The 27,568-nt window shown below is 43.7% G+C and overlaps 1 protein-coding gene and 1 long non-coding RNA gene across 2 annotated transcripts; one reads left to right on the top strand and one right to left on the bottom strand.

Annotated features, from left to right (window-relative positions):
- Positions 1-114: 114 nt before the first annotated feature.
- On the bottom strand, positions 115-25,609 carry POLR3D (RNA polymerase III subunit D). Its single transcript, XM_053367037.1, has 9 exons — positions 25,512-25,609; positions 22,872-23,049; positions 9,450-9,493; positions 8,536-8,687; positions 6,941-7,065; positions 5,889-6,054; positions 4,395-4,657; positions 3,759-3,911; positions 115-346 (listed from the first exon to the last, which is right to left on the bottom strand). Exons 2-9 carry the CDS (start codon positions 23,037-23,039, stop codon positions 224-226), a joined length of 1,194 nt encoding a protein of 397 aa, XP_053223012.1. The 5' UTR covers positions 23,040-23,049; positions 25,512-25,609; the 3' UTR covers positions 115-223.
- A 152-nt stretch (positions 25,610-25,761) lies between these two features.
- Positions 25,762-27,113, top strand: LOC128402712 (uncharacterized). Its single transcript, XR_008327761.1, has 2 exons — positions 25,762-25,872; positions 26,655-27,113. It is a non-coding gene; the product is annotated as an uncharacterized LOC128402712 (long non-coding RNA).
- The last annotated feature ends 455 nt before the right edge of the window (positions 27,114-27,568 follow it).

Below are 27,568 nucleotides of genomic sequence, written 5' to 3' on the forward strand. Positions count from 1 at the left end.
CCAACGTAACACTTTATGGCTTCAGAGACCCAAATGCAGCAAGTGGTCACACAGTTCTGCTCCACTGCAATGTCTTGTCTAGGAGGTTGTCTTAGGATGACCTCTGCACTCTCCAGATTCGGAACAAGGCTCTTCTGGACAGCCCAGTCACTGTTACTTCTAAAGGAACCTCGAGGAAGGGCAAGCAGTCCTGTCCACAGGCCTTTGCCACAGCCCATGCTCTCTACCGATGTTTCTGTTCCAGCAGGGATTCAAAATCTGGGGCACAGACCAGCTTGTGCTTCACGTGGCCCAGGATGATCATCTCGCCACTCCTACTGTCTCCAATGCCCACTGACACCAGCTCCTTCCAAGGGCAAAAGAAAAAGCTGTTAACCACCAAATCCTCTTTTTTTTTTAAAGAATAATTTTTATTAACCGACCAATCACATCAAATCAAACCAAACCAAATTACATAAATTTCAAATTACAAAGCCGAATTTTAAATTTTTGTTGGGGGTACCCATATTTCAAGTTCCGAAAGGGGATCCAATCATCTTGCTGCTGCTTTAATGTCCACAAATCTGACCATATGATATTCACAGTACTATCCAGTCCTTTCTTACTGTTTTTCCACATCTCTTCTTGTTATTTTCATATATTTTTCCTTTCTCTTTGTGACCTCTGATAGTCTCCACAAGCGGGTTAAAACACCAAATCCTCTTTAACCCCATAGCTCACCTAGAACATTTTTCTGCAGATGAGGCAGGGGGGAGCAGCTAATTCCTACTGAAACGTCGGCAGCGCTCATTCATTTAATTAAGACTTGCGCAGAACTTCCTAGTAGATTGTGCTCCATTAACATCTTCCATCTCGGATACTAAGATGTCTTTGGCCATCTCTGTTACTCAGAACTAAGGGCAGTAAAGTCAACAACCATTTCGCATGGGGGTTCCGTTCTCGCTCCCACCCCCCACATCAGCAGAGTGCCTATAAATGCGCCCTGCCCCATTCCTCCCTTTTTGTGACATGTTGAGTGACGTTTTCAGGTCACTGGTGGGTTCGTCATGTGCCCTCTGAATGTACATTAATCGGTCATTGCCTGTATTCAACTCCTTCAACACCCTTCTTCATTCAGTGACAGAGATGGCACCGCATACATTTTAGTAACGGAGATGTGATTGTCAGCTTTCTTGTGAATGTGGAAATCCTTCTGCTAACAGAATAGTAACATAGCACAATAATGGAGGTATATATATATATATATGCCTGTTGTCTTAGTCAGGGGTCAGCACTGTACAATCTAGAACAGGGGTCAGCAAACTTTTTCAGGAGGGGGCTGGTCCACTGTCCCTCAGACCTTGTGGGGGCCAGACTATATTTTTTGGGGTGGTTGTGAATGAATTCCTATGCCCCACAAATAACCCAGAGATGCATTTTAAATAAAAGGACACATTCTACTCATGTAAAAACATGCTGATTCCTGGACTGTCCACGGGCCGGATTTAGAAGGTAATTGGGCAGGTTCTGGCTCCCGGGCCTTAGTTTGCCTACCCATGATCGTAGTCCTATAGGTTCACAGCTGGAAGCACTGTGATATTAGAAAATGCAATGCTGAAAGTTAATAATCTCATCTAATTCCTTAGCCAAGTCTTTTAACTGTTCCCCAGCTATGATAAGGTAAAGGGACCCCTGACCATTAGGTCCAGTTGTGACCGACTCTGGGGTTGTGGAGCTCATCTCGCTTTATTGGCCGAGGGAGCCGGCGTACAGCTTCCGGGTCATGTGGCCAGCATGACTAAGCCGCTTCTGGCGAACCAGAGCAGTGCACGGAAACGTCATTTACCTTCCCGCCAGAGCAGTACCTATTTATCTACTTGCACTTTGACGTGCTTTCGAACTGCTAGGTTGGCAGGAGCAGGGACCAAGCAACAGGAGCTCACCCCGTTGCGGGGATTTGAACCGCTGACCTTCTGATCAGCAAGTCCTAGGTTTAACCCACAGCGCCACCCACGTCCCTTCCTAGCTATGATATGGGGAAACAAATTTAGCTTAAAAAAATCCCTTGACATTCTGAGTGCCCAGACTGAAGCATTAAGAGAGTGCTCTCTACCAACTTTGTGGGTCATCAATTCATGAGGAAGAAGAGTCAAGGTGTTGGTTATTATTTCTAGAAGACTAATGGAGGATTCCCAATGGCAGCTATCTAGGAAAGTAGGCAGCCAGATCCTTTATTGAAGCCTTTGGTGGGTCCAGTACAGAAAGAGTTTGAGATCCTCAAACCTGTTCCAATTACCAGTAGAGTGATGCTCCGAGCCACTTCATATGCACTGTTTTATACAGGACCACAACCAGGGGTTGGCATCAGGCAACAGCAGAGGCTGGGCCCACCACTGCTCTGATTCCCCCTACAGAAGTAGCACAAGCGGCAGACACATTCTTTCCTTTCATCCTCTGTGCTTTGGTGCTGCTGCTGCCTACTGAGTCTCCCATCCCCCTCGATCTGCCAGAGAGGTGGTGGCAGCGGCTTTCAGCTACCACCCTCCTACTCAGACAGAAATAGGACCAGAAGTAGATGCCTGCCCTCTGTCCAGCAGAGAAGAGAAAGTACCACTGTCACTACCAGGGACAACAATATGCTTTGTGGGGGAATTTCTTTTGCCAATCCCCCAAAACCTGGAGCTCTCTCCAATTTTGTACCCGAGTTATGATGCCTAAGTTAAAAACAAATAAATCCATACTTATTTTACTTAATTACAAAGGGCTCCCCGTTTTTAAAATAGAGGTTGACATCACAGAAAAACATGTACAAATACTTTTTCATCCCTCATTTGCATGTAGCTTGACAGGAAACCCAGATTTCATCCAAAAAAGTGACCTTCATAGTGTGCATATTTTGTGTGCATATTTTGTGTTCTGCCCTGGGAACCCCGGGACAAAATATATGGAAAGAGACATTATACCGCTAAGAAACCCAAACTCCAAACTGACAGTGGACAAGGAGCTGGACCCCATGCTGGGCTCCTGGTGACGGCACCTTTTTGACAAGTGCACAGCACCTGTTTTAGGTGCGGCCCCTCAGACACATCACACTCTGGTTCCAGCACAGAGGCTGACCATGGATGGGGGGAATCCAGCTAAGCTTTACTCTGAGCAGGCCAATGAAATTAATTTAGTCATATCCTATAATTTCAACAGCTCTTTTCTGAGTATGGTTGATTTTGTATACCACTCCATCTCATGAAGATGCCTGTGTCCCCTTGAGGCTGGGATAGAGAACCTTTTCGGTCCTCATGAGGATTTGCCTCGTGACCCCGATTTGACAGGTGAGTGGGGTTGCCCATCTGTCAATCACAATGAAGTCAGATTAAGGGTGCTGTTAAAACTAATTCACATCATCCTTCTCCTTCTTTCTGATTCAGAAAGGGGTTTTCATCGGAATCCCCTGCTGCAACCAGGTGTTTACAACCAATGCTAGATTTAACTCTACCCTTCAATCCATCAGCTGATTGTCCTGCAGGCTGGAGGTTCCCCTCCCCTGTCTATCAAAGCCTATACTGAGCCGCAAGAATATATGAGCCCAACTGGATCAGACCAGCAAAGGCAAGCCAACGAACATGACAATAGCTCTTCTCTGCCACTGGCCACACTGGCAACTGCTATTCAGAGGCACACTGCCTTTGAACATTTCCATTTCACTTGCTAGCAGGGAATGTGCATTTTGAAAGGTCATCTACTGTTAGGGTGAGTAAAAGAGAGGTTTCCTGAGTAAGCCATACCTGAAGGAAGGAGCAGGGTGTCCCTGTGGTCACATCAAGAGTCACCCTGCCCAGAACTAGCTGCACCTTCCCTGATTTGCGGATCAGCAGCTTCCCCACCTGCCCTTCAGAGAGGTCACCAAGGGTGCAGATGTTCTCTGCCTCTTTGGCTTCCTGAAAAGGAAGCACAAAGTTACAAACATCACCCATCCTTCTGGGAAAACCAATCTTGGAGTATTCAGAAACCACCCTTGTTTTCTCACGAACCAAGAGCTAGTGCCTTCAACTGAATAAGCTGAACCTCAGGAAACCAGTGAAAGTTATGCAAATTAAACAATGTTGACCCATTTCTCATTTTACATACTTTACCTCTGCTGGTTATAGAGTAGGCAACAATGGAAATTCTATGCAATAAGGCCTCTGGCTTCTGATGCATCATGAAGTGTAGCCCATACAGTTTCAAGTACATCTTAGCACCCAGAAAGACTAGAAACTTTTAAATTGAAGAAGTCATGTGCCCTACACTCCACACATGGGGTGACTTTTCTACACTTCCACATCCCTTCCTATGGCCCCTTCTTTGGCAACATAAGGAACGACATCCTATCCAGCCCCCTGCTACTTCTTATTCTAAACAGGAATCAAGTCTTCCCATACCTGGTTCTTCTCCTGCTTTATCACCATCACCTGCCCATCTTCACTTTGCACCTCAGTTTTGATGGGCTTGGTGTCCTGGGTGGGCGGCTGTCCTGGCAGCGTATCTGGTAGCTGTAGAAAGAGCAACTCGTCCTCCTTGCAGAGGCTGAGCCGCTGCAGCAGCTCCGCAACAGACACATCCTGGGGGAAGGGAGGGGGTGCCTTTGCAGGAGCTGGTCTGAGGACCAGTGGGTTCTCTTCTTCATCATGGGGCTCCTCTTTCACTGAAATGAGACATAACAATTCAAATCAGAGCTGCAAGGGATTACACCATTACCTGGTCACTATGTTCCATGGGAGAGGACCTCCTGGTGGTACTGAGGGCTTCTCATATTCAAATGGTGTCTACCAATTGCAGGACTTTCAGTTTTGCAGTCCCTTTAATGGATGATTTATTGACTTCTGAGATGAGGCATGCTCCAACAATCTCTTCTTTCAGACACATGTTTAAGACTTTTATTTATTGTCCAGTGGTTGTCTTCTGGTGTTGTCTTCTACTGCTATTTTAACTGGATTATTTCTGATACATATTTTATACTTATTTTTGGTGTTCTATGCACTGCTCTGATATTTCTATAATATGAGTAGTTTATAAAACCATAAAGACAAATTAGAAGTCACTTGGTCCAATTTTCTGCCTCAAACCAGGTTGTTGAGATTTGAAATGAGAGTCTACAACTTTCACTAGCACCATCACACTGCATGTATAAGATAAAGTAAAAGCAAACTGCAATCATAATATACTGTGAGCAGAAATCAAGAGCAAGCAAGATTTGCTAGAACAGATGCATTGTGAGAAGAAAGGATATTTGCTTTTGATTAAGTGCATCCTGGGGAAGCTCCTCTACACAGAAGTAAACATAAGGCATACAGCCCAGAGAAATAAGGAAAGTCCTGCTGGCTTCAGCACCCTGTATCCTATAGTGGACCATCTGACAGGAAAGGGCCACAGTTCAGTGGCAGAGAGTTTGCATGCAGGCCCCCGTTTCAATCCCTGGCACCTGGGAGAAAAAAACACTTCCTAGGTTCTCCTGGACTATCTTCTTTCTTTCTTTGGGGATCGCTCGTAGTCGAGTAAGATTGTCTTCCATAAACACAGTTTTAACACTGAGTCCAATTCTGGATCCACACGTCCTTCCACAGTGGAGACATAGGTTTCAGGGCGGGAGTTGATCACGAGGGTTTGCCAAGTGCTCCCTTTTGTCCTGAGTTCAAGCGTCTTCATAAACTCTACATGCAGGGCAAAACAGCAACAGCCATCCACCACGGTTTGCCCTCCCAGAACCTGGAACTCAAAGACAAGCTCTCCCTTGACAGATGATAATTAAATTAAGCAAATTTGTGACTTTTCAGATTTATGTCTTTGTTGTCTGAGAGGACACCACAAGACTGTAGTAGTGACACCCAGTGGTATAATCCCCAGAGGGACACAGCAGATCCATTTGAAGCATCTACCTTTCACTGAAGATGTGTCTACTTCCATGTCCTCCTCCCTGGCACTGGAGCTCAAAGGCTTGACATCCTCTTGATCCTCCTCCTTGAAAAGCCAGCCTGAATGGGCCAGAGGAAGCTGGACTGGCTTGTTCCGGATGTCATTTTTCAAGCCTGGGTCATCAAGGAACTGGCACCAAAGGAACAGGAGAGAAAAAATGAATTAAGTACTGAATGTTGAGGGAGCTGTTCTTGGTGGTGGGGTGTATGGGTGTGTAGCCAGACACCCATACCTACAGACAGACAGACAGATAAATAAATAAATAAATAAATAGAGAGGAGATATTTATAATAATATGGATGGGGACACATGAAAACATACATACCCACACCCTGTTGTGAATACAACAGTAAACAGACTTGCTGAGCTTCTGATTTTTCTTAATATTTCATCAACAACTGACACATAATTGTGTAGAGAAATTAGTTTTAGAGAACAAAGCATTTATTTAAAAGTGAACCTGTTGCACATACACACTATAAAACAAACAAACCTCACAGCAAAACAGGGCTAAACAATACTGGCATGGGGGTCTCATTATCACAAGCTTCCTAAACAACCCTCCCTAAGAGCTCCTTCCCTCATCTGGTGCTCCAACAAAGCTCTCAAAAAGGGATACACACAAAAGGAAGCCAACTGTGAGTGGAATTTTTTAAAAAATGAAATGGGGTAAGGAGGTTAGCGGGGAACATAGGGAGCTCCTGGTACCAAGTAGCACAGTATTATCCATGCAGTATTATGCCAGGGTTTCAGGTGGGGATCTGAACCTGGGACTGAGCCTGGGACCTTCAGCATGAAAGGTCTACCACTGAGCTATAGCCCATAGCCCTCCTGTGAAGCTGCAGTCCTTTCCCAAAAGGAGAGGTAGGAGAGTGTGTCAAAGATGGTTCCAAGGTTCCCTGCCTCAAAATGGGAAAGACCACAGCATCTATAACTGGGACATAGATTATGGGCTACATGCCATTTTTTGTCCTTAAAAGATTCAGCATAGACACAGCTGTCCCATCTAACTCACATCATCCTTCTCCAGCATGCGCAGGATCTGCTTGGTTTCCTCATCTGTCTCCCTTTTCTCTTTCTTTATGTTGATGATGTGGGATGGGCCAAAGTCAGACATATCCACAGTCTTATCCCAGGTGCCTGTGCCGAAAGAGAGAATGGCATGGCTGTAAGCAGAACATATCTCGAATGGCAAGTGGTAACTCGGCTATTACAGCGCCTTGAAGCTTGAACTTCCACAACTGAGAGCAACCTGTGTGGTGAAGTCGACTGCTCAAGCCATTCCTTAAAACTGAAGCCCAAGAGGCCGGGTGCGTGCCGCTATGCCTTCAGTTGTACAAGCAGAGAGAAAAGACAAGAACAGAGGGCTAGAACGAAAAAAGATAGAAAGGCATGTTCAGAGCAAGAAACACAGTTCAAGCAGTTTTGCTTACCTTGGCAACCACTTTCCAAAATGAACTCCTCTATACAGCTATTGAAATACTCAAGAACCCCGAGTTCCCTGCATCTAGACACCCAGGGTGGTGGTGGAGAAAGATGGAACATATACAGTACAGTAAAAAAAAAATAGAGCTGGGTCTCATGGTGCAGGTTAGGATTAAAGATGAGCTTTAGGTGTGAAGGTTTTGAACTTCATTATTTTTTTAAAGCATTTTGACCTCCCACTCCACTTCAGATGAAAAGGCTAAAACTAAAAACAATAAGGCCCCTGCCTGCAGGCTTACAAACTAAAAAAACCACACAAAGGAAAATGAGATTTTGGGGGGGGGGGCGGAACGGGACAAATTGAGGAACCAATTCTTAAAGTTAACCAGCAACACTTATGATGAAAAGAAGCCCACCAGGAAAAGAAAAAGACCAAGAGAGTTGGCCTCTCAGCAGGGAAGATCGAGTGGTCCTACTTCCTGTGTTTCCCTCTGACCAAATGGTTGCTCTCAGGTGACAGTTGTGGGAGGGAAGGCCTGATGGATCTGGTCTCTCAGTAGAGTAGGCAGAATAGGCCCATTTCCCTTCTCTGTGGTAGCTACATGGAAATAATTTCTGCCCGAAAGGACAGCTTATATAACCTTTCAAGTTCACCAAGATAACATCCACCATGGCTGATGTGTGACAAAGACGTGGGCCAACGGTTTTGCTGCATGTCCAGTTCACTCACATGCATTTAAATCAAGCACCCTCTTTGCTGTGTGGTCAGCAGCAATGTGTGCCTGCTCACTGCCAACATGGCTTCAGCTTTTGCTTTATTTTCCACAGCAGCCAGTTTTAAATATTTTATATCACTCTCAAGAGGATATGAAACAACAGAAAGCAGAAACCAAAGGTATCAACTCTTGCTGGTATTTTTGAGCACTGTTCTTAATTTCTATGGAAACACTATTTAATATTCACAGAGTACTCTGTGACAGTTTACTCATAACATCTTTGTGAGGTAGATAAGAAATATTCCTGTTTTACTGACTGGGATAATTCATGCCGAGAGGCAGTGACTTGGCCAAAGCTATCCCTGGGAGTCCAGAGATGAGGAAGGACTTGGAAATAAGTGTCTCAGGTTCAAGCCCAAATGCTAGATGCTGGGCCACAGAGGCGTGTTCACATTAATCTTCCACATACCTTTTTTCTTCATCATTTCTGCTGGACCTTGCTCAAAGATGGAATGAGACTGGATGACCTCTGGCCTCCCTCTGCCTCGTCCATGACCATCTCTCTGCCGGTCTCGATCACGCTCCTTCTTCTCTTTCTTGATGTTAATTTCCTCTTTTGGCCTAAGAAAAAGCAGACCAAACAGAATCACAAGAAAGTAAAAGTAGCCTGCCCTTGTTATGTGCTTCAATATATCCAGAAGACTCCTGCAATTTCTCACCAGTAGCTACAGGAGCATCTGATGCCTTAATGTGTGAATATGAGCCAAGTCAAATGTGCAGAAACAGCGCACAATATAGCTTTTCATACTGAAGATGGGGGGAAACCCATGGTTGAATCACTTACAAGGTTTTTGCGATTAAACGGTATACAAATTGTTAAATAAATACAAATAAATAAATTCAATGTAACAAATTCCTGCATGTGGAAATATGTCAGAGAGACAGCTACTCTAAGACCATTTTCACATGTGCCAAGCTCTTTAACAGATCCCCCACCTGTAAATATGGCTCATAGGATACACTGCAGATAGAAGCTAGGAAAACTAGACATTTGCACTAAATTATTATGTTAGGGTGGCATCCAATGCACTTGTTCTGTTAGCACAAGGCTTTACACTTTTGCAATGGAACTTTTACTCCACTCAACCTTCTGCAAGTGCTCTCCCCACATCTGCTCCAGAGGTTTGGAGGAACCCCCAGAACAGACTGAGGGTGCATCCGAGGTGGGGGGGGGGGAGTTCTATTGCACAAGCATAAACCCTTGTGCTGAGGGAGCAAGTTACTTAACCCTACTTTGGGTACAATCCTTATTTCCCCCAGATCTGGATTTACAACCTCTATAGTCACACTTCACAGACAACATAGCATGAGAAAGCTACTTACTCTTCTTTGATTTTCCTGCTAATTATGTTGGGAGCAAAGGTTTTCTGTAAAAAGTAAAAGTAAAAAGGTAAGCAAGTCATCAGCTCAGGTGTATATGGTACTTCAGTTTGCAAAACACAGTGTGTGAAATTTCTCACAGAAAACAGTGTTGCAAAATCTGGTCTCAAAATATACTTAGGAGTCTCAAAATTGTGTATGTGTGAAGGGGAGACAAGTTTCTAGACTTCAAAGCTGCAAAATTTATATCTCGAAAAAAGGGAAATAATGTGCCTTTTCAAAAGCTCCAACATGCAGAGAGGGTGAAAGTTTTCTGGTCTGCATGGCTACTAGGCCCTCTCTGGTTTCTGACAATGTTTTCCATTTCCTCCTAACTTGAGTGGCTATTACTGAGATGTTCCTTTTCTCTGTCCAAAAGGAATTTCCAAAATCTGCAAACACCTTAGTATTAAGTTCAGAAGCAAGTATGCAAAATTGCCCATTATTGTAACTTTGTGTCACTCCATTTCCACAGCACAGAGTAACCTTACCTTTAGGATTACTCATTTTCTATAGCACTTTAAAGAAGCAAAACACTTCACCATTTCCAAGCAGTTCTGCAAAGTGCAGCTCACTACAATTGTGGTTGTACATATTCCACAATTCTTTTCAAGCAAAGAAAAGCTACAACACAGGCAAACCTTGGTTGTTGAATGTAATCCATTCCGGAAGCCCGTTCGGCTTCCAAATTGTTCGAGAACCGAGGCACGGCCTCTGATTGGCTGCAGGAGCTTCCTGCACTCAAGTGGAAGCTGCGTTGGGCATTCGGCTTCCGAAAAATGTTCAAAAACTGGAAGACTTACTTCCAGGTTTTGGGCATTTGGGAGCTGAAACGTTCCAAAACGGAGGCGTTTTGTACAGGCATCCCCTCAACTTATGCGCGTTCTACTTGTGTGTGACCGCATATATGCGTGGTGCTGGAAAATCATAGAATCATAGAATCATAAATTAAATAAATAGAATCATGGCAGGGGAGGGCTGGAGAGTCCTTGTGACTCGCAAGGAGTTCCTCTCTGGAGCCCAAAGAGGACGTTAGTGAGGGCCAAGAAAGTCCCAAAGAGACCAGAGGCTCAGTGGGGCTTTGTTTGGGCTGCTCAGCCAAAGCTGACATGCGGGGCAGCACAACAGCCGCTGCCACTGCTTTTCTACACATCCTCCAGCCAGCCTCAGAGCTTCAGCTCTGGTTGGAGAGAGAGTTGTGTGGAGAGATTGCTGGAAAGCAGGAAAAAACAGGCATTGGGAGGCTGCTACCCACTTTATGTGATTTCACTTACCCCCACGTTACAGTATTTGCCTGTACAGTATTTGCAATCCTGGAAGTCTCGGATTGCTTTCTCTTTGCAGAAGCAAATTCATTTATTACATATTTAAAGTACCATCGTTGTATGCCACCTTTGAGGGGAAAATCCTCCCAGGGTGGCTTACAAAAGATACCTAGTTTCATATATATAGCAGGATAATTTAGCTCCATCTAAACAGCAGGACCATTATGCTTCCACCAAACGATGTCTAGTACAATCCACTTACAACACTGCCAGTCCAGACTCTGCCACCTCTGATCTATTCTTCCATGATTATCTGTCAAGGTTGTGCCCAGCCCATATTCCATCACCTCCCCTCCCCGCCACACATCTTCCAAGTCTGGAATTTGAACAGTTCTCCCTTTCAAGTATGGTTCCTAACTGTTATTGCTACCAAAAAATGTAATTTGAAACAGGGGGTGGGGTTAAAACCAGTCTCTCAAGTCAGGAGGGCTGAGCAGGATTCCAGCCATGAGGTCTTTAGCGCTCCTCGTAGCTCTTTGCTCCCTTTATTCCCATAGCTAGCAAAAACAGAATAAACTTTGCAGACAACAGAGATCTGTAACTGTATGTAATGTATACAGGAAAAAGGATTCAGATTTTGACAGAGATTTATGGTTGTCTAGCTGTTGAATTGTGATTGTAAAAAAGCAGAGCAGCAGCTCTGTTTTTCCTACTACTACAAAATGGAGGTTTGTAAACCACCCATCAAATTCAGAGGGATCTGAACTTGGGTGGAATTCAGTTAAGTTTTACTCAGAGTAGAACCACTACAATTAATGAACAAGGCTGAGTTAGGTCCATTAATTTCAATAGGCCTCCCTTGAATAAGACTTAGTTGACCAGCACTCGGACCACATGGGCTCTGTGCCAAAGAACAGGTTTCCAAAGTGGTCTGCCAGGCCCACCAGGGGGAAAATTGAGACAAACTATAAGCAAATCAGCAGCTAAGTCCTATTGGGCCCTACAAAACTGATGACAGGTATATAGGTAGGATGCTGCTAACAAGCACTGACTAACCTACTTGTCTTTAAAACAAGATTCCACAAATTCATGGAGCATAAGGCTAAGTACTGGTTACTGGTTGTGATAAATAGAACCTTTACAAATACCAGATGCAGCAGAGGAAAAATAAAGTTTGTTGTGCCCATGCATTTGGAAACAAAATACTGGACCAGATGATCATGAAAAGCAAATATGCCACACTGATGGAAGGCAGAGAGCTAGGATTATGACAGGGATGGGGACCTTGTGCTGATGGACTCCCAATGCCCGTCATCCCTGACCACTAGCCATGCTGGCTGGGACTGACAGAAGGCCAAAAACGTTCGGAGGGTCACAGTTTCCCCATCCTTGGAGCAGGGGCGGAGCTAGCTGCCCCAGCACCCGGAGTGGCGCGAGGGTGGGGCTAGCCGCCTGTGCAGTGAGCGTCCCTAGTCACCTGCCACCTGCGCAGCGAGCGCCCGGGTGGCGCGCCGCTAGCTGCCCGCGGCTGCATTGTCCCTAGCGGGGTACAGCCCGCGCAGCAAGTGTGGGGTGGGGTTGGGGGTGGCACGGCAATGTCACCCACCCTCATGGCTGACACCCAGGGCGCACCGCACCCCCCGCACCTGCCTTCTTCCGCCACTGCCCTGGAGTATGGTATAGCTGTGCAGCCACAGGTGGCTACATGTTGGGCAGCGTATCTGTCTCCAAAGTAAGGTGGGGGCGGGGGGAGTAAAGGGAAGGAGAAAGATAAAAGCATGAGAATACGCATCAGAGGGGTTCTTGCTGATGTCACGATTCATGGCGCTAGCTCTCCTCTTTTTTTTTAAATAATATTTTATTAAGTTTAACAATAAAAAAGTAGAACAATAAAAACACAAAGAAAATATAAAACACAACAATACAAACTTTCACGATACATAAAATACCAACATTTAACAAGAAAACAAAAAAAGACAATCAACACTCAAAAAGTAGAATAAGAAAAACACAGATCACTCTTTTCCAATTATTCATCTTCAATTAACTTATTTTCCTGACTTCCTCATGCCTCCCTTTTTTATATCCCTTTTTAACAATTAGTTCAGCAAATTCGTATCCTACTACTTTATCCTTATTTATTTTACCTCCCAAATTTCAAATTTTTATCTCTTATTACTAGAACCCCTTCATTTTAATTCAATGTCCTCAGCATTCATACATTTTACAATACTTCTGTAAATAAGTTTTAAATTTCCTCCAATCTTCTTCCACCAACTCTTCTCCCTGGTCTCGGATTCTGCCAGTCATCTCAGCCATTTCCATATAGTCGATTACTTGCAACTGCCATTCTTCCAAGGTGGGTAATTCTTGTGTCTTCCAATACTTTGCAATGAGTATTCTTGCTGCTGCTGTAGCGTACATAAAAAAAGTTCTATCCTTCTTTGGCACCAATTGGCCGACTATGCGCAGGAGAAAGGCCTCTGGTTTCTTCACGAAAGTATACTTAAATAGCTTTTTCATTTCATTATAAATCATCTCCCAGAAAGCCTTAATCCTTGGGCACGTCCACCAAAGGTGAAAGAATGTACCTTCAATCTCCTTACATTTCCAACATTTATTATCGGGCAAATGGTATATTTTTGCAAGCTTGACTGGGGTCATGTACCACCTATACATCATTTTCATAATATTCTCTCTTAAGGCATTACATGCCGTAAATTTAATCCCAGTGGTCCACAACTGCTCCCAGTCGGCAAACAAAATATTATGACCAATATCTTGTGCCCATTTAATCATAGCAGATTTTACCGTTTCTTCCTCAGTACTCCATTTCAACAGCAAATTATACATTCTTGACAATATCTTAGCATTGGGTTCCAACAATTCTGTTTCCAGCTTTGATTTTTCCACCTGGAAACCAATTTTTTTATCTTGATTATAAACCTCTCTTATTTGAAAATAATGTAACCAGTCTCACACCTTCCCTTTGAGCTTCTCATAACTCTGCAATTTCAGCTTGTCACCTTCCTGTTCCAAAATTTCACAATACTTTGGCCATTTTGCCTCCATGTTAAGTTTTTTCATAGCTTTCGCTTCCATAAGTGATAACCACCTTGGGGTTTTGTTCTCCAAAAAATCTCTATATCTTGTCCAGATATTAAATAGTGCTTTCCTGACAATATGGTTTTTGAATGCTTTATGCGCTTTAACCTTGCCATACCACAGATATGCATGCCATCCAAATACATTATCATAACCTTCAAGATCTATGATGTCAGTGTTCTCAAGAGGTAGCCATTCCTTCAACCAGCAAAAAGCTGCTGATTCATAATAAAGTTTTAAGTCCGGCAGGGCAAACCCCCCCTCTGTCTTTAGTATCAGTAAGTATCTTAAATTTTATTCTGGGCTTTTTGCCCTGCCAGACAAATCTAGAAATATCTCTTTGCCACCTCTTGAAACAATCCATCTTGTCAATGATTTGTAATGATTGAAACAAAAACAACATTCTCGGCAATACATTCATCTTAATAACAGCAATCCGACCCAGCAAGGAAAGCTTCAAATTCGACCAAATCTCTAAATCCTTCTTCACTTCTGACCAACATTTCTCATAATTATCTTTAAATAAATTTGCATTTTTAGCAGTCATATTCACCCCCAAGTATTTTACCTTTTTTACTAATGTCAGATCTGTCTCTTTCTGAAACCTCTCTCTCTCCATTGGTGTCAAGTTTTTCTCCAAAACCTTAGTTTTTAACTTGTTTAACTTAAAACCTGCTACATGACCAAACTCCTGGATTAATTCTAAAGCCCTTTTAGTACTAGGTACTGGCTCTTGTAATGTCAATACAAGATCATCTGCAAAGGCTTTAAGTTTATATTGTTTTGCTCCGACCTGGACACCATGAATCAGCTGGTCCCTTCTTATCATATTTAGCAAAACCTCCAGGACCGAAATAAAGAGCAGTGGGGAAATTGGGCAGCCTTGTCGTGTCCCTTTCTCAATTTTAAATTCTTCTGTCACTATGTTATTAACTATCAGTTTAGCCTTTTGTTCAGAGTAAATCGCACCTATACCATTTTCAAAATTTTGTCCAACCCCCATCCCCTGCAGATTTCTCTTCATAAAAACCCAAGAAATATTGTCAAAGGCTTTCTCCGCGTCTACGAATATCAAAACCACTTTTGTATTAATATTCACTTGTAACTTTTCCAAGATGTTAATTACATTTCTCATATTGTCTGACAAGTGTCTACCAGGGAGAAAGCCAGCCTGGTCTTTATGTATCATTTCTGCTAAAACTTTTTAAAGTCTTTTGGCCAAAATATCAGCAAAAATTTTGTAATCCACATTAAGCAGGGATATGGGACGATAGTTCTTGAGTTGTGTCTTCTCAGACTCGGTTTTAGGTATAAGTGTGATGAACGCTTCTTTCCCCTCCATAATTTCGTTGCAAACCTCCTTTAGTGGTTGAATCAAATAGTCCTTCAAAGTTCTGTAATATTTGGAGGTTAGTCCATCGGGCCCTGGAGATTTTCCTAGTTGCATAGTCTGTATGGCACCTTCAACCTCTTGTCCTGATATTTTAGAATTCAACAATAATTTATTTTCTTGAGAAATTTTTTGTAATCCATTGGTTTTCAGAAATTGATCAATTTTAGACTCTGTCTGCGGCCCTTGTGTGTAAAGTTGTTTGAAGTATCTCTGGAAGCAGTTTCTGATCTCCTGTGGGTTTTGTATGTTCTTTCCATTCACTTCAAGGTTAGTCACAGTATTTAACTTATGTCTTTTCTTCAATTGCCATGCTAGCAATTTCCCACATTTGTTAGCAGATTCAAAAGTCCTTTGTCTCATCTGTTTGATTTTCCATTCTATCTCCTGATTTGTCATTTTCATATATTGTACTTGATAAAATTTGATCTCTCTCAAGATTTCCTGCGACTTTGGTTTAACTCTGAGCTTCTTCTCTCCTTCTTTTATTTTTTCCAAGATCTTTCCCTTTTTTTCTTCTTGAGATCTCTTTTTTATTGCATTCTGCTGAATCAAAAATCCTCTCATCACAGCTTTACTTGCGTCCCAGATTACTCTTTTTTCCACTGATGTCTTCAAATTTATCTCAAAATAGTCTTTCACCATTTTTTGGGCCTTCCTAGTAATTTCTGGATCTCTAAACAAGGTATCATTCATCCTCCATCTAAAGGAGCCAGTCATTGTTAATTTCATTTCCAGTTTCACAGGGTTATGGTCAGAGCAAGTTTTGGGGCAGATTTCCACCTTTCGAATCTTTGGAGCCATTCCTCTGGTTATCCAGATTTGGTCAATTCTTGTCCAGGTCTTTTTAGCTTCAGAAAAGAAAGTCCCTTCTTTACTTAGGGGGTTCTTAGTTCTCCAAGTATCAATTAAATCCATATTGTCTGTCATTTCAAAAAAAGATTTCGGCAGTCTTCCATCTTTTGTTATTATTTGTCTGTCTGACTTGTCCATATTTGTCGATACCACTCCATTCATATCTCCAAGCATAATGATGTTATAATCCATAAAGTCCAACAACGTCTCATGCAATTTCTTAAAGAATTCTGATTTCCCCTCATTTGGTGCATAAACACCTACTATCAAAAATTTCTCTCCTTGGGCCTGTATTTCAATTACCACAAATCTTCCTTGTTCATCTTTAAGGACAAATTTTGGGGATAAACTTTCTTTCGCATAGATCACCACTCCTCTCTTCTTAACTTTGTCTGATGAAATAAATTCTTGGCCCAATCTTTTGTTGATCAATATTTTCCTATGTGTTCTAATCACGTGGGTTTCTTGCAGACAAATCAAGTCCAAATTTTCTTTTTTCAACAAATGAAAGATTGTTTTCCTCTTGTCAGGGGAATTCAGGCCCCGAATGTTCCAACTTAGTGCTTGCAGAGACATTGTATTGTTATTCTGTAGACCCTCCAACTGCTCCCGTCAGTTGTTCTTGATCAGTGGGTGGTAATGCTTTCTCTATTTTTTCCACGCCTGATGTTAGGTTCCCTATGTCCAGGTCTCCTGGTCTTGATATCGTCAGCTCTTTTTCCGTCTCTTTCTGTAGGTCTTCCTCGTGATGGTTCAAAAATCTCACTTTGTCCTCCTCTGATCTTATCTTCACTTTTTTCCTTTATAATTGAAGGTCAAACCCTGAGGGAACTCCCACCTGAAAATGATACTGTTTCTTCTTAACAGTTGCACTAAGTCACCGTAGTTAGCTCTCAAATCCAGTAAATACTTTGGAATATCTTTGTAGATTTCAATTCTCAAATCTTGTATCTCCAATGGATTCTTATAATGAAGGCTCAATAGTTTGTCTCTCTCTTCCTTAGATCTAAGTGAAATCAAGCAGTCTCTCACTTTGTTCTTTCTTCCCCCTTTGCCAATTCTGAAGGCACTCACTATCTTGAAATCTTTATCTGGCTCAAGTTCCCAAAATTCTTCAAACTCCTGTGTAAGAAAGTCACACAAGTTGCCACCTTCCACGTCCGGTACTGCCCTAATTCTTAAATTGTTCTGTTTGTCTCTAAGTTCAATTAGAGATAGTTGGGCCTTGTGATCTTCCAGTTGCTTATTAATTGGAGGTATCTTTCCCTCTATCTCCGTCACCTTCTCTTTAGCTTCTTCAGCAATTTTCCTTGTCTCTTTAGATTCCTGGAGCAGCCGGTCAATAGCCTGTGTATTGGAGCTAATGGTTGTAGTGTTTAAATCAATTTTAGCTGACAGCTTTTCCAAAGCTCCAAATATTTTGTCAAGTGATGCATTTAATGTCTCATCAGAGCCTACTCCCTTTATTCCTGTCTGCCCAGTGTCCTCTTTTTCTGGGAGAGATGGAGCTGGTATCGACTGTCTTCGTTGCTGCTGCCTCGTTTTTATCCTTGTAGATTTTTCCTGGGGTTTATCTTGATCCATAGCTCTATCTTAAAGTCCCAAGGTCGTTCTCACAACTTAACTTGTTTTGTTATGAGAAAGTCTCCGAGCCAGCTGCAGTGGAAATTCCCCAGTTGTATCCCAATCCTCCTCTAGGGGAGCACAATGACAACAATGCTCTTTTCAAAGCAACTTTTATCTAAAGGCAGCAGTATCTCTTACTTTCCAATTCTCCCATAGAATGGCAACAGTTGCAAAGAGAGTCCCTCAGAATCAATTCAAATGCAGATTAAACACATCAAGTTACAATGTCACTAAACGGTGCAATACTTTCCACTTTCCTGGCAGACCAAAGTCAGGGATTAAGTGGTGGTCTCTTCTTTCCTTCCACTTTTCCCTTCAAAGGTACATTCTTCTCCCCCCCCACTCTGAAGGGGGGTTCTTAGATCTGACATTAAAATTTAATCTTCTTAATTCAACTTTCACAGTTCTTAGTTCCAATAGTCTTTGCTTTAATACTGTCTATAAAATCGGAAGACGGACTCCCTTTTTACGTCTTCGCCGTTTCAGAGCCAAATTCAAATTCTTTTATTCCGATCAAAGGAACAAATCCTTTGATCTTTCTAACTTTAGAAGATCTTACTCACGGGTTGTAGTTTAAAAGCCGAATTTCAAAGGAGAAAGGGCAGCGCTCTCCGGCAACAGCTGCAGCGGCTTCACTCCACAGAAGTAGCGATCGACTCTCAGTGCCGCACCACCCCCGTTCCGCTCCGGAGCCCCTCGCGGGATCCCTTTGCCAATTGGGGGGGCGCTTTTGGCACCCGCCGAGTCCCACGGCCGCAGGCTTCCCCCGCCTGCGGTTTTTTAAAGGGTCTCCGCTGCGCCATAGCAGATAGACCCGATTTCTGCGGAGCTTCTCCCTCGTAGTTAGGAGACTGCCATTGCCGTTGGCGCCGCCCTCCGGAACTTGGCGCTAGCTCTCCTCTGCCCTCCGGGGCTGTGGGGAGGTTCAGGCAGGCGAAAGCCAGGATTTATGAGGTGAAATTCCTGGCCATGCCCCCCTGTGGGTTCTGGGGAGTTCACTGCATCCCGCTGTGCCACTTAAGCCCGTGTCTGCCAATTTGAAAGGCAGAAGGGGTGCGACCTGGGAGCATGTCCCTGCCATGGCCAAGCCTCCACCCCTGGCATTGTTTGTGACTGGTTCCTCATTAATCTGGAATATTGGCGTTTAATCAAGAGGCGCTCCTGAAACAACATATGATAACAGGTTGCAATCAATCAGCTGCCGAAAGGGGTCTGGTTCTTTGAAGGTATTTGAATGTTTTTTCTAAAGTTTGAAATTTCTCACAACAGCTAGAAAGGGAGGACAAGGCGCTTTATGCTTTTATATGGCTTTCAAATGGTCTCTTTTCGCTCTTGTCCTCCCCTGCAAAAATGCTGAGTAAGAAGACTGAGCAGCTGCTGCATAGATCTGATAAAGGGCTGTACTTGGAAAAAGGTTTTGGCTGTAACTGTCCGCTGAGGAAGAACTCCAGAGTGGACTTTTAATTGTAAGAGTTGCTTTGTTCTCTGCAAGTTATTTATAGCCACAGCCTGTGTCTAAGTGGTCAACAGCGGAAGTGGGAACGTGGTCTTGTAAACATTGCACCCTGGGACCTTAGATTGATTGTGCAGCAAAGAATGGACAGACAATATTCAACTCTCCCAGCACACTAGGTCTGAGACAACATGAAGATTATGCAGGACTGCACACGTTAAATAGATTTTATATTTATAAGAGATGACAGAGGTGCTGCCTGTGAGGAGGAAAATATGGCTTGCTGCAAGAATGGACAACAAGTAATAGATGAAATGGAAATAAAAAATGAGAAGATGTGGAAACAGGAGGAAGAGATGGACATACGTCTGCAACAGGAGTGGGAAACCTGATTTTAATAAATTATATAAAATTAAAGTAATTTGGATGGATTTGTAATAATTTGGAAAACAAATAATAATAAAAAAGAGAATTGTTGTTGTTGTTGTTGTTTAGTCATGTCCGACTCTTCTTGACCCCCTGGACCAGAGCACACCAGGCACTTCTGTCTTCCACTGCCTCTTGCAGTTTGGTCAGACTCATGGTGGTAGCTTTGAGAACACTGTCCAACCATCTCGTCCTCTGTTGTCCCCTTCTCCTTGTGCCCTCCATCTTTCCCAACATCAGGGTCTTTTCCAGGGAGTCTTCTCTTCTCATGAGGTGGCCAAAGCATCGGAGCCTCAGCTTCAGGATCTGTCCTTCCAGTGAGCACTCAGGGCTGATTTCATTAAGAATGGATAGTTTCGACTTCTTGCAGTCCATGGGACTCTCAAGAGTCTCCTCCAGCACCAGAATTCAAAAGCATCAATTATTTGGCGATCAGCCTTCTTTATGGTCCACCTCTCACTTCCATACATCACTACTGGGAAAACCATAGCTTTAACTATACAGACCTTTATGTCTCACTGCCTTGTCGTGGCGAAGGGGCTTGAATAATTCAGAGAAGCTATGAGCTATGCTGTGCAGGGCCACCCAAGATGGACAGGTCATAGTGGAGAGTTTTGACTAAACGTGATCCACCTGGAGCAGGAACTGGAAAGCCACTCCAGTATCCCTGCCAAGAAAACTCCATAGACAAAGACACCAGGCATATAAAAAAGAGAATACTTATCAGGAATACTCTGCTGCACTGTCTGGGATTTTTCCTGACCAAGGATTTACATCTTAGTTAGAGGTGAATATTGATCATGGTGTTATACCTCAGGAGGTACTGACATACAGTGTACTGTAGTCCAAGGGCCAAATGGGAGAATTAATCACTATATAGCCATTGACCAGTCACCCTCTTATGTGCTCAGTTCTCTTCATCTGCAAGATGGGAACAGCAGTGAGTGTCTGCAACAGTAGTAAAGCAAGCATGCTGTCCTGCATATCAAGGGGACCAGCATTGGTGTTGTGGCTCTCAGAAGAAAGGCTTGAGTACAGCATGAACTATAATAAGACACTCAGGTATCTGCCAGCTTCCTGGGCAGGTGTGCTAATTAAGTCTTACATTCTGGAAAGGCACTCTAAATATTTGGCTCCTAGATAATCTTCTTCCCACCTTGCTTGGCACCCTTTCCTTGGTTTATCACAGCCCAACAGGTGTTCCATGTAGGTTTGTCATTTGAACACCACCCTACAGAGAAGGACCAAAATATCTAACTAACCTCCCAGAAAAACAGTACCAACAGGAATAGTAAGGTGTGCTGAGAAGCAATATGGAACTAGTTGGACAGCATTTCAAGCTCAGAAAATACATAGCTGGACTGATGGAATTTGTAGTCCAAACCACAGATTTGGGAAGGCTGCTATACAACTTCCTAGGAGGTTTAAAAAGCAACTTGTCTTTCACACTCCAGGACCAATGAGTGGAAAATTTTCCAGTGCTTTATTTTTCTGTGGACATTTTTCCGTTTCATAAGTTCATTAGTAACAATAAATTGTATTGCCAATTGCAGTACAATTATTAGGCATGCTTGACAGTTTCAAAGTTTTTAGATTTGTTTACTAAATAAAAGTAAAACAAGCATGCTAAATTAGATCACTCTCTTGGGCATCTGAAAATGCAAACTGATTTTTCTTTTCTGATGCAAATTATCCTATGCACATTTCCAGAAAATTTTCTGGAGTGCAATGAGTACTGTAAGTGAATACAGGAATTACTGCACCAGCCATGACCTGACACTCCTCCTTTTCATTACATTCAAATCAAGAGAGAGAAACGACAAAGTTATTAATCTTAACAAAACATCTTGGTATGCAATAAATCAGTTCCAGTAATCAAACCAAATTCCTTTCATATGGAAGCTATTAGTACAGTACATACAATTCTCTCATAAAACTCTTGCCAAATAGGTCATTTTAACCATCATAATGACCTTCCAACTTGCCTTAATGGTTATGTTTTAGTTGGCAATATGTAAATCTCTTTTCCTTTTTTTGTGTGTCAATACATTCACTATCAATTCCAGATTGAACTGAACTAGATCTTTCAGATAACCCACAAGTTTTAGAGTTTGCTGGAAGCGCACTTCTGGTTTCAACCCTGAGGTTTTCAAACTTTTCACCTTCAGAGAAAATTCCACATTAAGTCATCTCCCACAGAAGCCATGCATGCTGTAGAAGAGTCTGAGGCATGTTCTAACATGCACAATTGGTTGATAATAGGCTCTGCCTGGCAAACCAGACCTCACACCACTCTTTGCAAAGTAAATGTGCACTTTAGAATACGCTCAATATTCCCTTGCAACTTATGGCAAACTGATCATGGTGGGTAAAATGTTTTTTCAATAAACTATTTTTCCCTGATAAGTTCCCAAGGAACTGCAGGGTTCCTGAAACATGGTTTGAAAACCACTGCTTTAAATCTGAGTCACATTTTCCAACAGTGATGATGACCTGTTAATATGATTTAACCTCCTATACATAAAAACCACCTGCATAATATTTTGTAAAAACAAAAAAAAAATTTATTTAAAACAACAGTACAGCAAGGATCATGATGTAGTATGTATAACCTCTTCTTATCAAACTACTTCAGTATATTTAAGAACAGAAGTTGTATTGTGTCAGACTGTCCTAATCATCCACTACACCTGCAAGCCTATACACACTTATCTGGACCTTACTGAACTTAATTGGTCTTACTTCTCAGTAGGCATGTATTGGACTGCATAGGAAACCCAAAAGGCAGTCTGGCATTCTTTGGAATCTGATGGCTCAGAGGAGGTAAACCACACTATTGGGTAAACCACACATTGTTTATTGCTTATTCTGAGTTTCCTGCAACCAGAAATGTTAAAAATTCCATTAGGTAGGAATTTCAACATTAAATTACGGACTGATTAAACCTACTGTTGAAATAGGTAGATACACATTACTCCCACTTCCTAGATAAGGAAACAAAACATAGTAAGAATCAATAACTTGCTGAAGGCCAGAAGGGAACACTGTGCCATGAATTAGAATCAAGGGTTCCAACTGCTAGCCCTCTGCCCTAATCCCTTAACAACATGGGAATTTCCATTCCAGATCAGAAAAGAACATTTTTCAGTCTCTCTCTTATACCTGCATCCTAGAAGTGTGTGTGTGTGTGTGTGTGTGTGTGTGTGTGTGTGTGTGTAGAAAAGGGAGTATCTTACAGGGTTTTTCCTTAAACATTAAACACTTACCTTTTTAACTCCACCAAGAGTCAGGTCTCTGGAGCGAATGGAGGGCAGTCGGCCTGGGGTAATTGGGGCAGTGGTTCTTCTCCCTATCAACCCTCGTGCAGCACTAAGCATGGGCCGGATGCTGCCTCCAGGATTCCCAGTATCGTTACCTGAGGTTCCTTCTGACATCTTGAATGACCTGCCAGAGGAAAGGTCAACAAAAGCTCTTCTTAACTCTTATTTGCAAACCATGACACTTTCCAAACCATGCCATACTGTTGAACAAAAGTCTCATTTCTAAGGGCAACTGTAGAATTGCAACCTGAGAGAATAAGGGAGAAGCAACAGAATGTTAAATGCAACCAAAGCCCTCAAGAAGAAGCCTTTGGCAAACTACAGAGCTGGTGCAATGGGTAAGAGTGCAAGCTATGAGCTGAAAATCCTATGCCAAATCTAACCTTGGACATGAGTTTTACAGGGGCCTTAAGGAAATCATTGTGTGTCAACTTCAGCCCTTCAATCTAGAATATGAGCATAAAGATAAAATACTTGACAAGCTTTGAGCACTTAAGTTTTCTATGCTCCTGGTTTGGTGCCTTCGCATGTGTGGATGAGCAAGTAGCAATGGAAACAGAGTGCTCTTTTTCCTCATTAAAGATCTTCACAATTTCCCTCCGTCTGCCATAAGTATGACTGGATGATCAGTGCAAGTTCTGCATAGATGTTATTTGGGAATGCCAAGCATCCCCTGACTCCAGGTGGGGTGAGGGGTGATGACGTACAGGTAGAATAGCTTCAAAACAACACCAACACCCCTGAACTGCTACACATCCTTATTATTTAGAGCAAGGGTAGGCAACCTAAGGCCCGGGGGCCGGATCCAGCCCAATCACCTTCTAAATCAGGCCTGTTGACGGTCTGGGAATCAGTGTGTTTTTACATGAGTAGAATGTGTGCTTTTATTTAAAATGCATCTCTGGGTTATTTGTGGGGCACAGGAATTCGTTCACACACCCCCCCAATATAGTCCGACCACCCACAAGGTCTGAGGGACAGTGGACCGGCCCCCTGCTGAAAAAGTTTGCTGACCCCTGATTTAGAGCCTTTCGTGACCTGTCTGTTGGTATCTATGAGTCAAGGCCTCAGTAAACATTACTACAATACATACTCCTGGAACTTAAGTTACTTCTCATGTCCATCAAGGACTAGTATTGCTTTCAGTATGTGGGTGACCCCCACATACTGCATTGATTTGGGGCTGCATATGGAAAACCAGTTGTGTGCAGCTGCTGCCTTTCATTTCTAACATATAGCCACCAAAGCTTCTTAAATTAAGGCTACCAGTTGATACAAAGACCATATCCAGAACATGGCAGCAGACGCACAGTGGGGATCTCACAGACTCCATTCAGGCAGTGACATGAGTAAAACATTCTGATGTAACAACAGCAGCACCACATACATAAAACTATGCGAGACACAGAAACACCACCCCTTGGTGGGAGTCAAAAAAGCAAAGTTCTGCCATGCTTGAGTGCATTGGTCTTCAACTGGTGGGTCAGGACCCACTTCCAGGTTGCAGCAGTGCCACTGTACAAATATACGGAATTCAGAAAGGGATCCCCAAATGCAGCTAAGTTAAAAGGTGAGTCCTGGGTCTGAAAATCTGAGCTAGATGGACCAACAGTCTGATTCAGCAGAAGGCAGCTTCCAATGTTCCCATTCGTCTCTCATCCATCAATGAGATTATCAGGGCTAGACAGCAAAGTTGCCCCCATCTCAGCAGTATCCCCAGATTTCACCCCGACTCCTTTACATTCTACCTCAGGAGGCTGCCTTACACAGTCTGTCCAGCATTGCCTACACCAGGCTTCCTCAACCTCGGCCCTCCAGATGTTTTGAGACTACAGTTCCCATCATCCCTGACCACTGGTCCTGCTAGCTAGGGATCATGGGAGTTGTAGGCCAAAAACATCTGGCGGCCGAAGTTGAGGAAGCCTGGCCTCCCCTGACTGGAAGCAGCTCCCCATGGTCTCACAACAGGTCTCTTTGCCAGGCCAACTCTCCCTGGACATGCCAGGGATTGAACAGAGGACCTTTTGCATTCAAAGCATTTGTCTGCCATCCCCCTCCACGTGAATGGTTGCCCTTAATTCATAAATTGACCTTGGGTGCACCATAGTGAGGAGCACAGAGTTTGTCTATTTTTTAAATAGTTGCAGGAAGAGTTGCAATCTAAGCCGGTGGCCACCATTGGATCTTGTGGCAGTGAGTTCCGCACTTCAACCATGCCTGGAGCACTTGGTCCTTCCTGAATCTCTTCCTAGCCTGTTCCTGCGACGACCCTTAATCCTCGTGGAGACCCAGCCTGGCGTGGCATGAAGTTAGGGGGGTGGCCCTCGGGGCCTGGCTGGGGGCGCAGGCCGCTGCTCAGCCCGAAACCCGCGGAGCAGCTTGGCCCCCCCAGGACACTTGGCCCGCCGCCTGGAGCTCCTCGCGGGGAAACACGAGGCGGCGGCGGAGAACAGCGGAGGCAGCGGGAAAAGCTCCTCTTGCTTCGCCCCGACCCCTAGCCCGCCATACGGGCTCCTGTCCCCCATCGAGGCGCCCGCCTCGCCTCCTCCACCCCCGGAGAAACCGGCCTCTCGGCCCCCGACGCACCCGAAACGGCCGCCTTCCCTCGACCTCCCGCGCGGCGCCCTTCGCGGCTCCTCAGGCGCCGCCTCGGCAAAGGGGCTGAGGCGCGCAAGCGGCGTCCATCTTTGAGAAGGGCGCTCCCGTCGCTACGTCCCTGGAGGGATTAGTGAGGGGAGCGCGAACCCGCCATTTTTGTCCCGGGCAGGGGTTGGAAGTTTCGTATACTGCACTGTAGTAGTTGCTTCTCCGAGGAAGGGGAAGCGACGGAGCCTCCATCTTTGTTGTGGGCAGGGCTTTCTAACTTTGTAACCTTGCTGCTCCTACGAAGGGAAGGCCACGACTCCGCCATTTTTGTAACGGGCGTTTCAATTTAGTTTAATTTAAGGTTAGCGATATACTGTACAGTATATCTCTAGCGACAGTGTGAGGAAAATTAAGCTGAGGAGAGTTGGGACTTGTTGGCAAGCCACATAATAAGCATTGATGAGGAATGCAACGTTACGGGGGTGTTAGAGAGACACGTGCAGAACGAGTCTCGCTCGCAGGTCCCGTAACGGGAAGCAAAGGCCAGGAGGTGCGATTCAGCGTTTCTTAGCACAAATCCTCTCACATAGTCGGCGCTAGGAAGCCCCTCTCTGCCTATTCTCTCTACCTCATGTGCTATTTTATACATCATTTTCAGAGGTCACCAGCGCCCGCCAACCGAGAGAGAAGCCAGAGGCTGTTTCTTAATAAAATAATGTTTCTGATTCCACCCCGCTCTCTCCTCGGAAGTTTACTTAAGCTCTCACAAGTTGGTTTTCAAATATAAACTCATTGCGCTTAGTATTAAGTGCAAACAGTAATTCATCTTTTAGACTGATGTGATGCTTCTGTTTGAGAGAAAAAATAGGAAAATTTAAAACTGGTGATAAATGCAGGACTTTGAGGGGCAGGAACTCTTCTAATAAATTATTCTGCTCAGGCTTCTTTGTTAACACACAAAGTGAAGTTATTTTTTAAAACTAGCTCCACATTTACAAGAGGCTTTAGTAAGAAGGCTAGTCTCGCTAGTCAACTGAAGGAAAAATGAAATAATTAAGAGCCATGATGCAATGAGATTTATGATTAAGAGCCATGCAATGAGATTTATCCATTTATTTAGAATTTTCTACTGTTTTATCCTAGATGCCCAGGACAGGAAGCAACACAGATGAACATTCTGAAGGCAGAGAAATGGCAATTCTATGTACCCTTACATGGGATGAGACCCACTGGCCCCACTGAAAAGTACTCCTAAGTGAACATTCATAGAACCAGGCAGCACAGCGACAAATACCATAATAAGATAATATACGTGAAAGCTCTTTTTGCATCTGTCTTATTCATGCTAACTTAGGAGTAAGTAGCTTGAAGATGTTTAACTTGCGGAGGAACTAAATGACATCACTGAGCGCATCCATGAAAAGATGTGCACCACTGCATACCTGCATGCTCACTCAGTCATCTGCACATGGGTGTTCCAATGTGCTATTCATGGATGATCAAAAGGAAGCTGCCAATTGTAGATGGTGCCCTGAGTCTAACAACTGGTGGTTGAAGGAAGTTCAAGGGCCAGGACAAATAAACTACCTCTTGGTAACATCATTCTAGCTGCCTGTGGTTTTCTACCTGACATGCAAAAGTGTGAGCTCTTAAGGTGACTTGACAGCTAGGTTAAATGCTTAGCTCCATTTACAATTGCATCCCACAGCTCATCTATTCCAGAAAAGCCCTGTTGATCTTAATGAAACTGCTCTAGAGCAGGGGTGACTAAACGTTTCCATCATTGCTCCTTCAGGGGCTGTGCGCTAAGTGGTGGACGTGGCCAATAACTGGGTGTTGCCACTCACCTTCTCTCACACCAAGGCATGTCCTAGAGTCTAGAGTAAGCAAGATGGTGCCAAGCTATATCCCTCTGTCATGTGAGCCAAGGGAAGCCATGCAGGTCTTGGGCCACTATCTGGTCATTTTAATGAGCTGGATGAGGGCCAAGAAAATGAGCATTAATCCAGATACTCTGGAGATTCTGTGACATAGAGGTTTTCAAGGTCTGGGAGTTA

This window comes from Podarcis raffonei, chromosome 15 (genome assembly GCF_027172205.1).
Source record: "Podarcis raffonei isolate rPodRaf1 chromosome 15, rPodRaf1.pri, whole genome shotgun sequence".
In the NCBI taxonomy this organism is placed as follows: domain Eukaryota; kingdom Metazoa; phylum Chordata; class Lepidosauria; order Squamata; family Lacertidae; genus Podarcis; species Podarcis raffonei.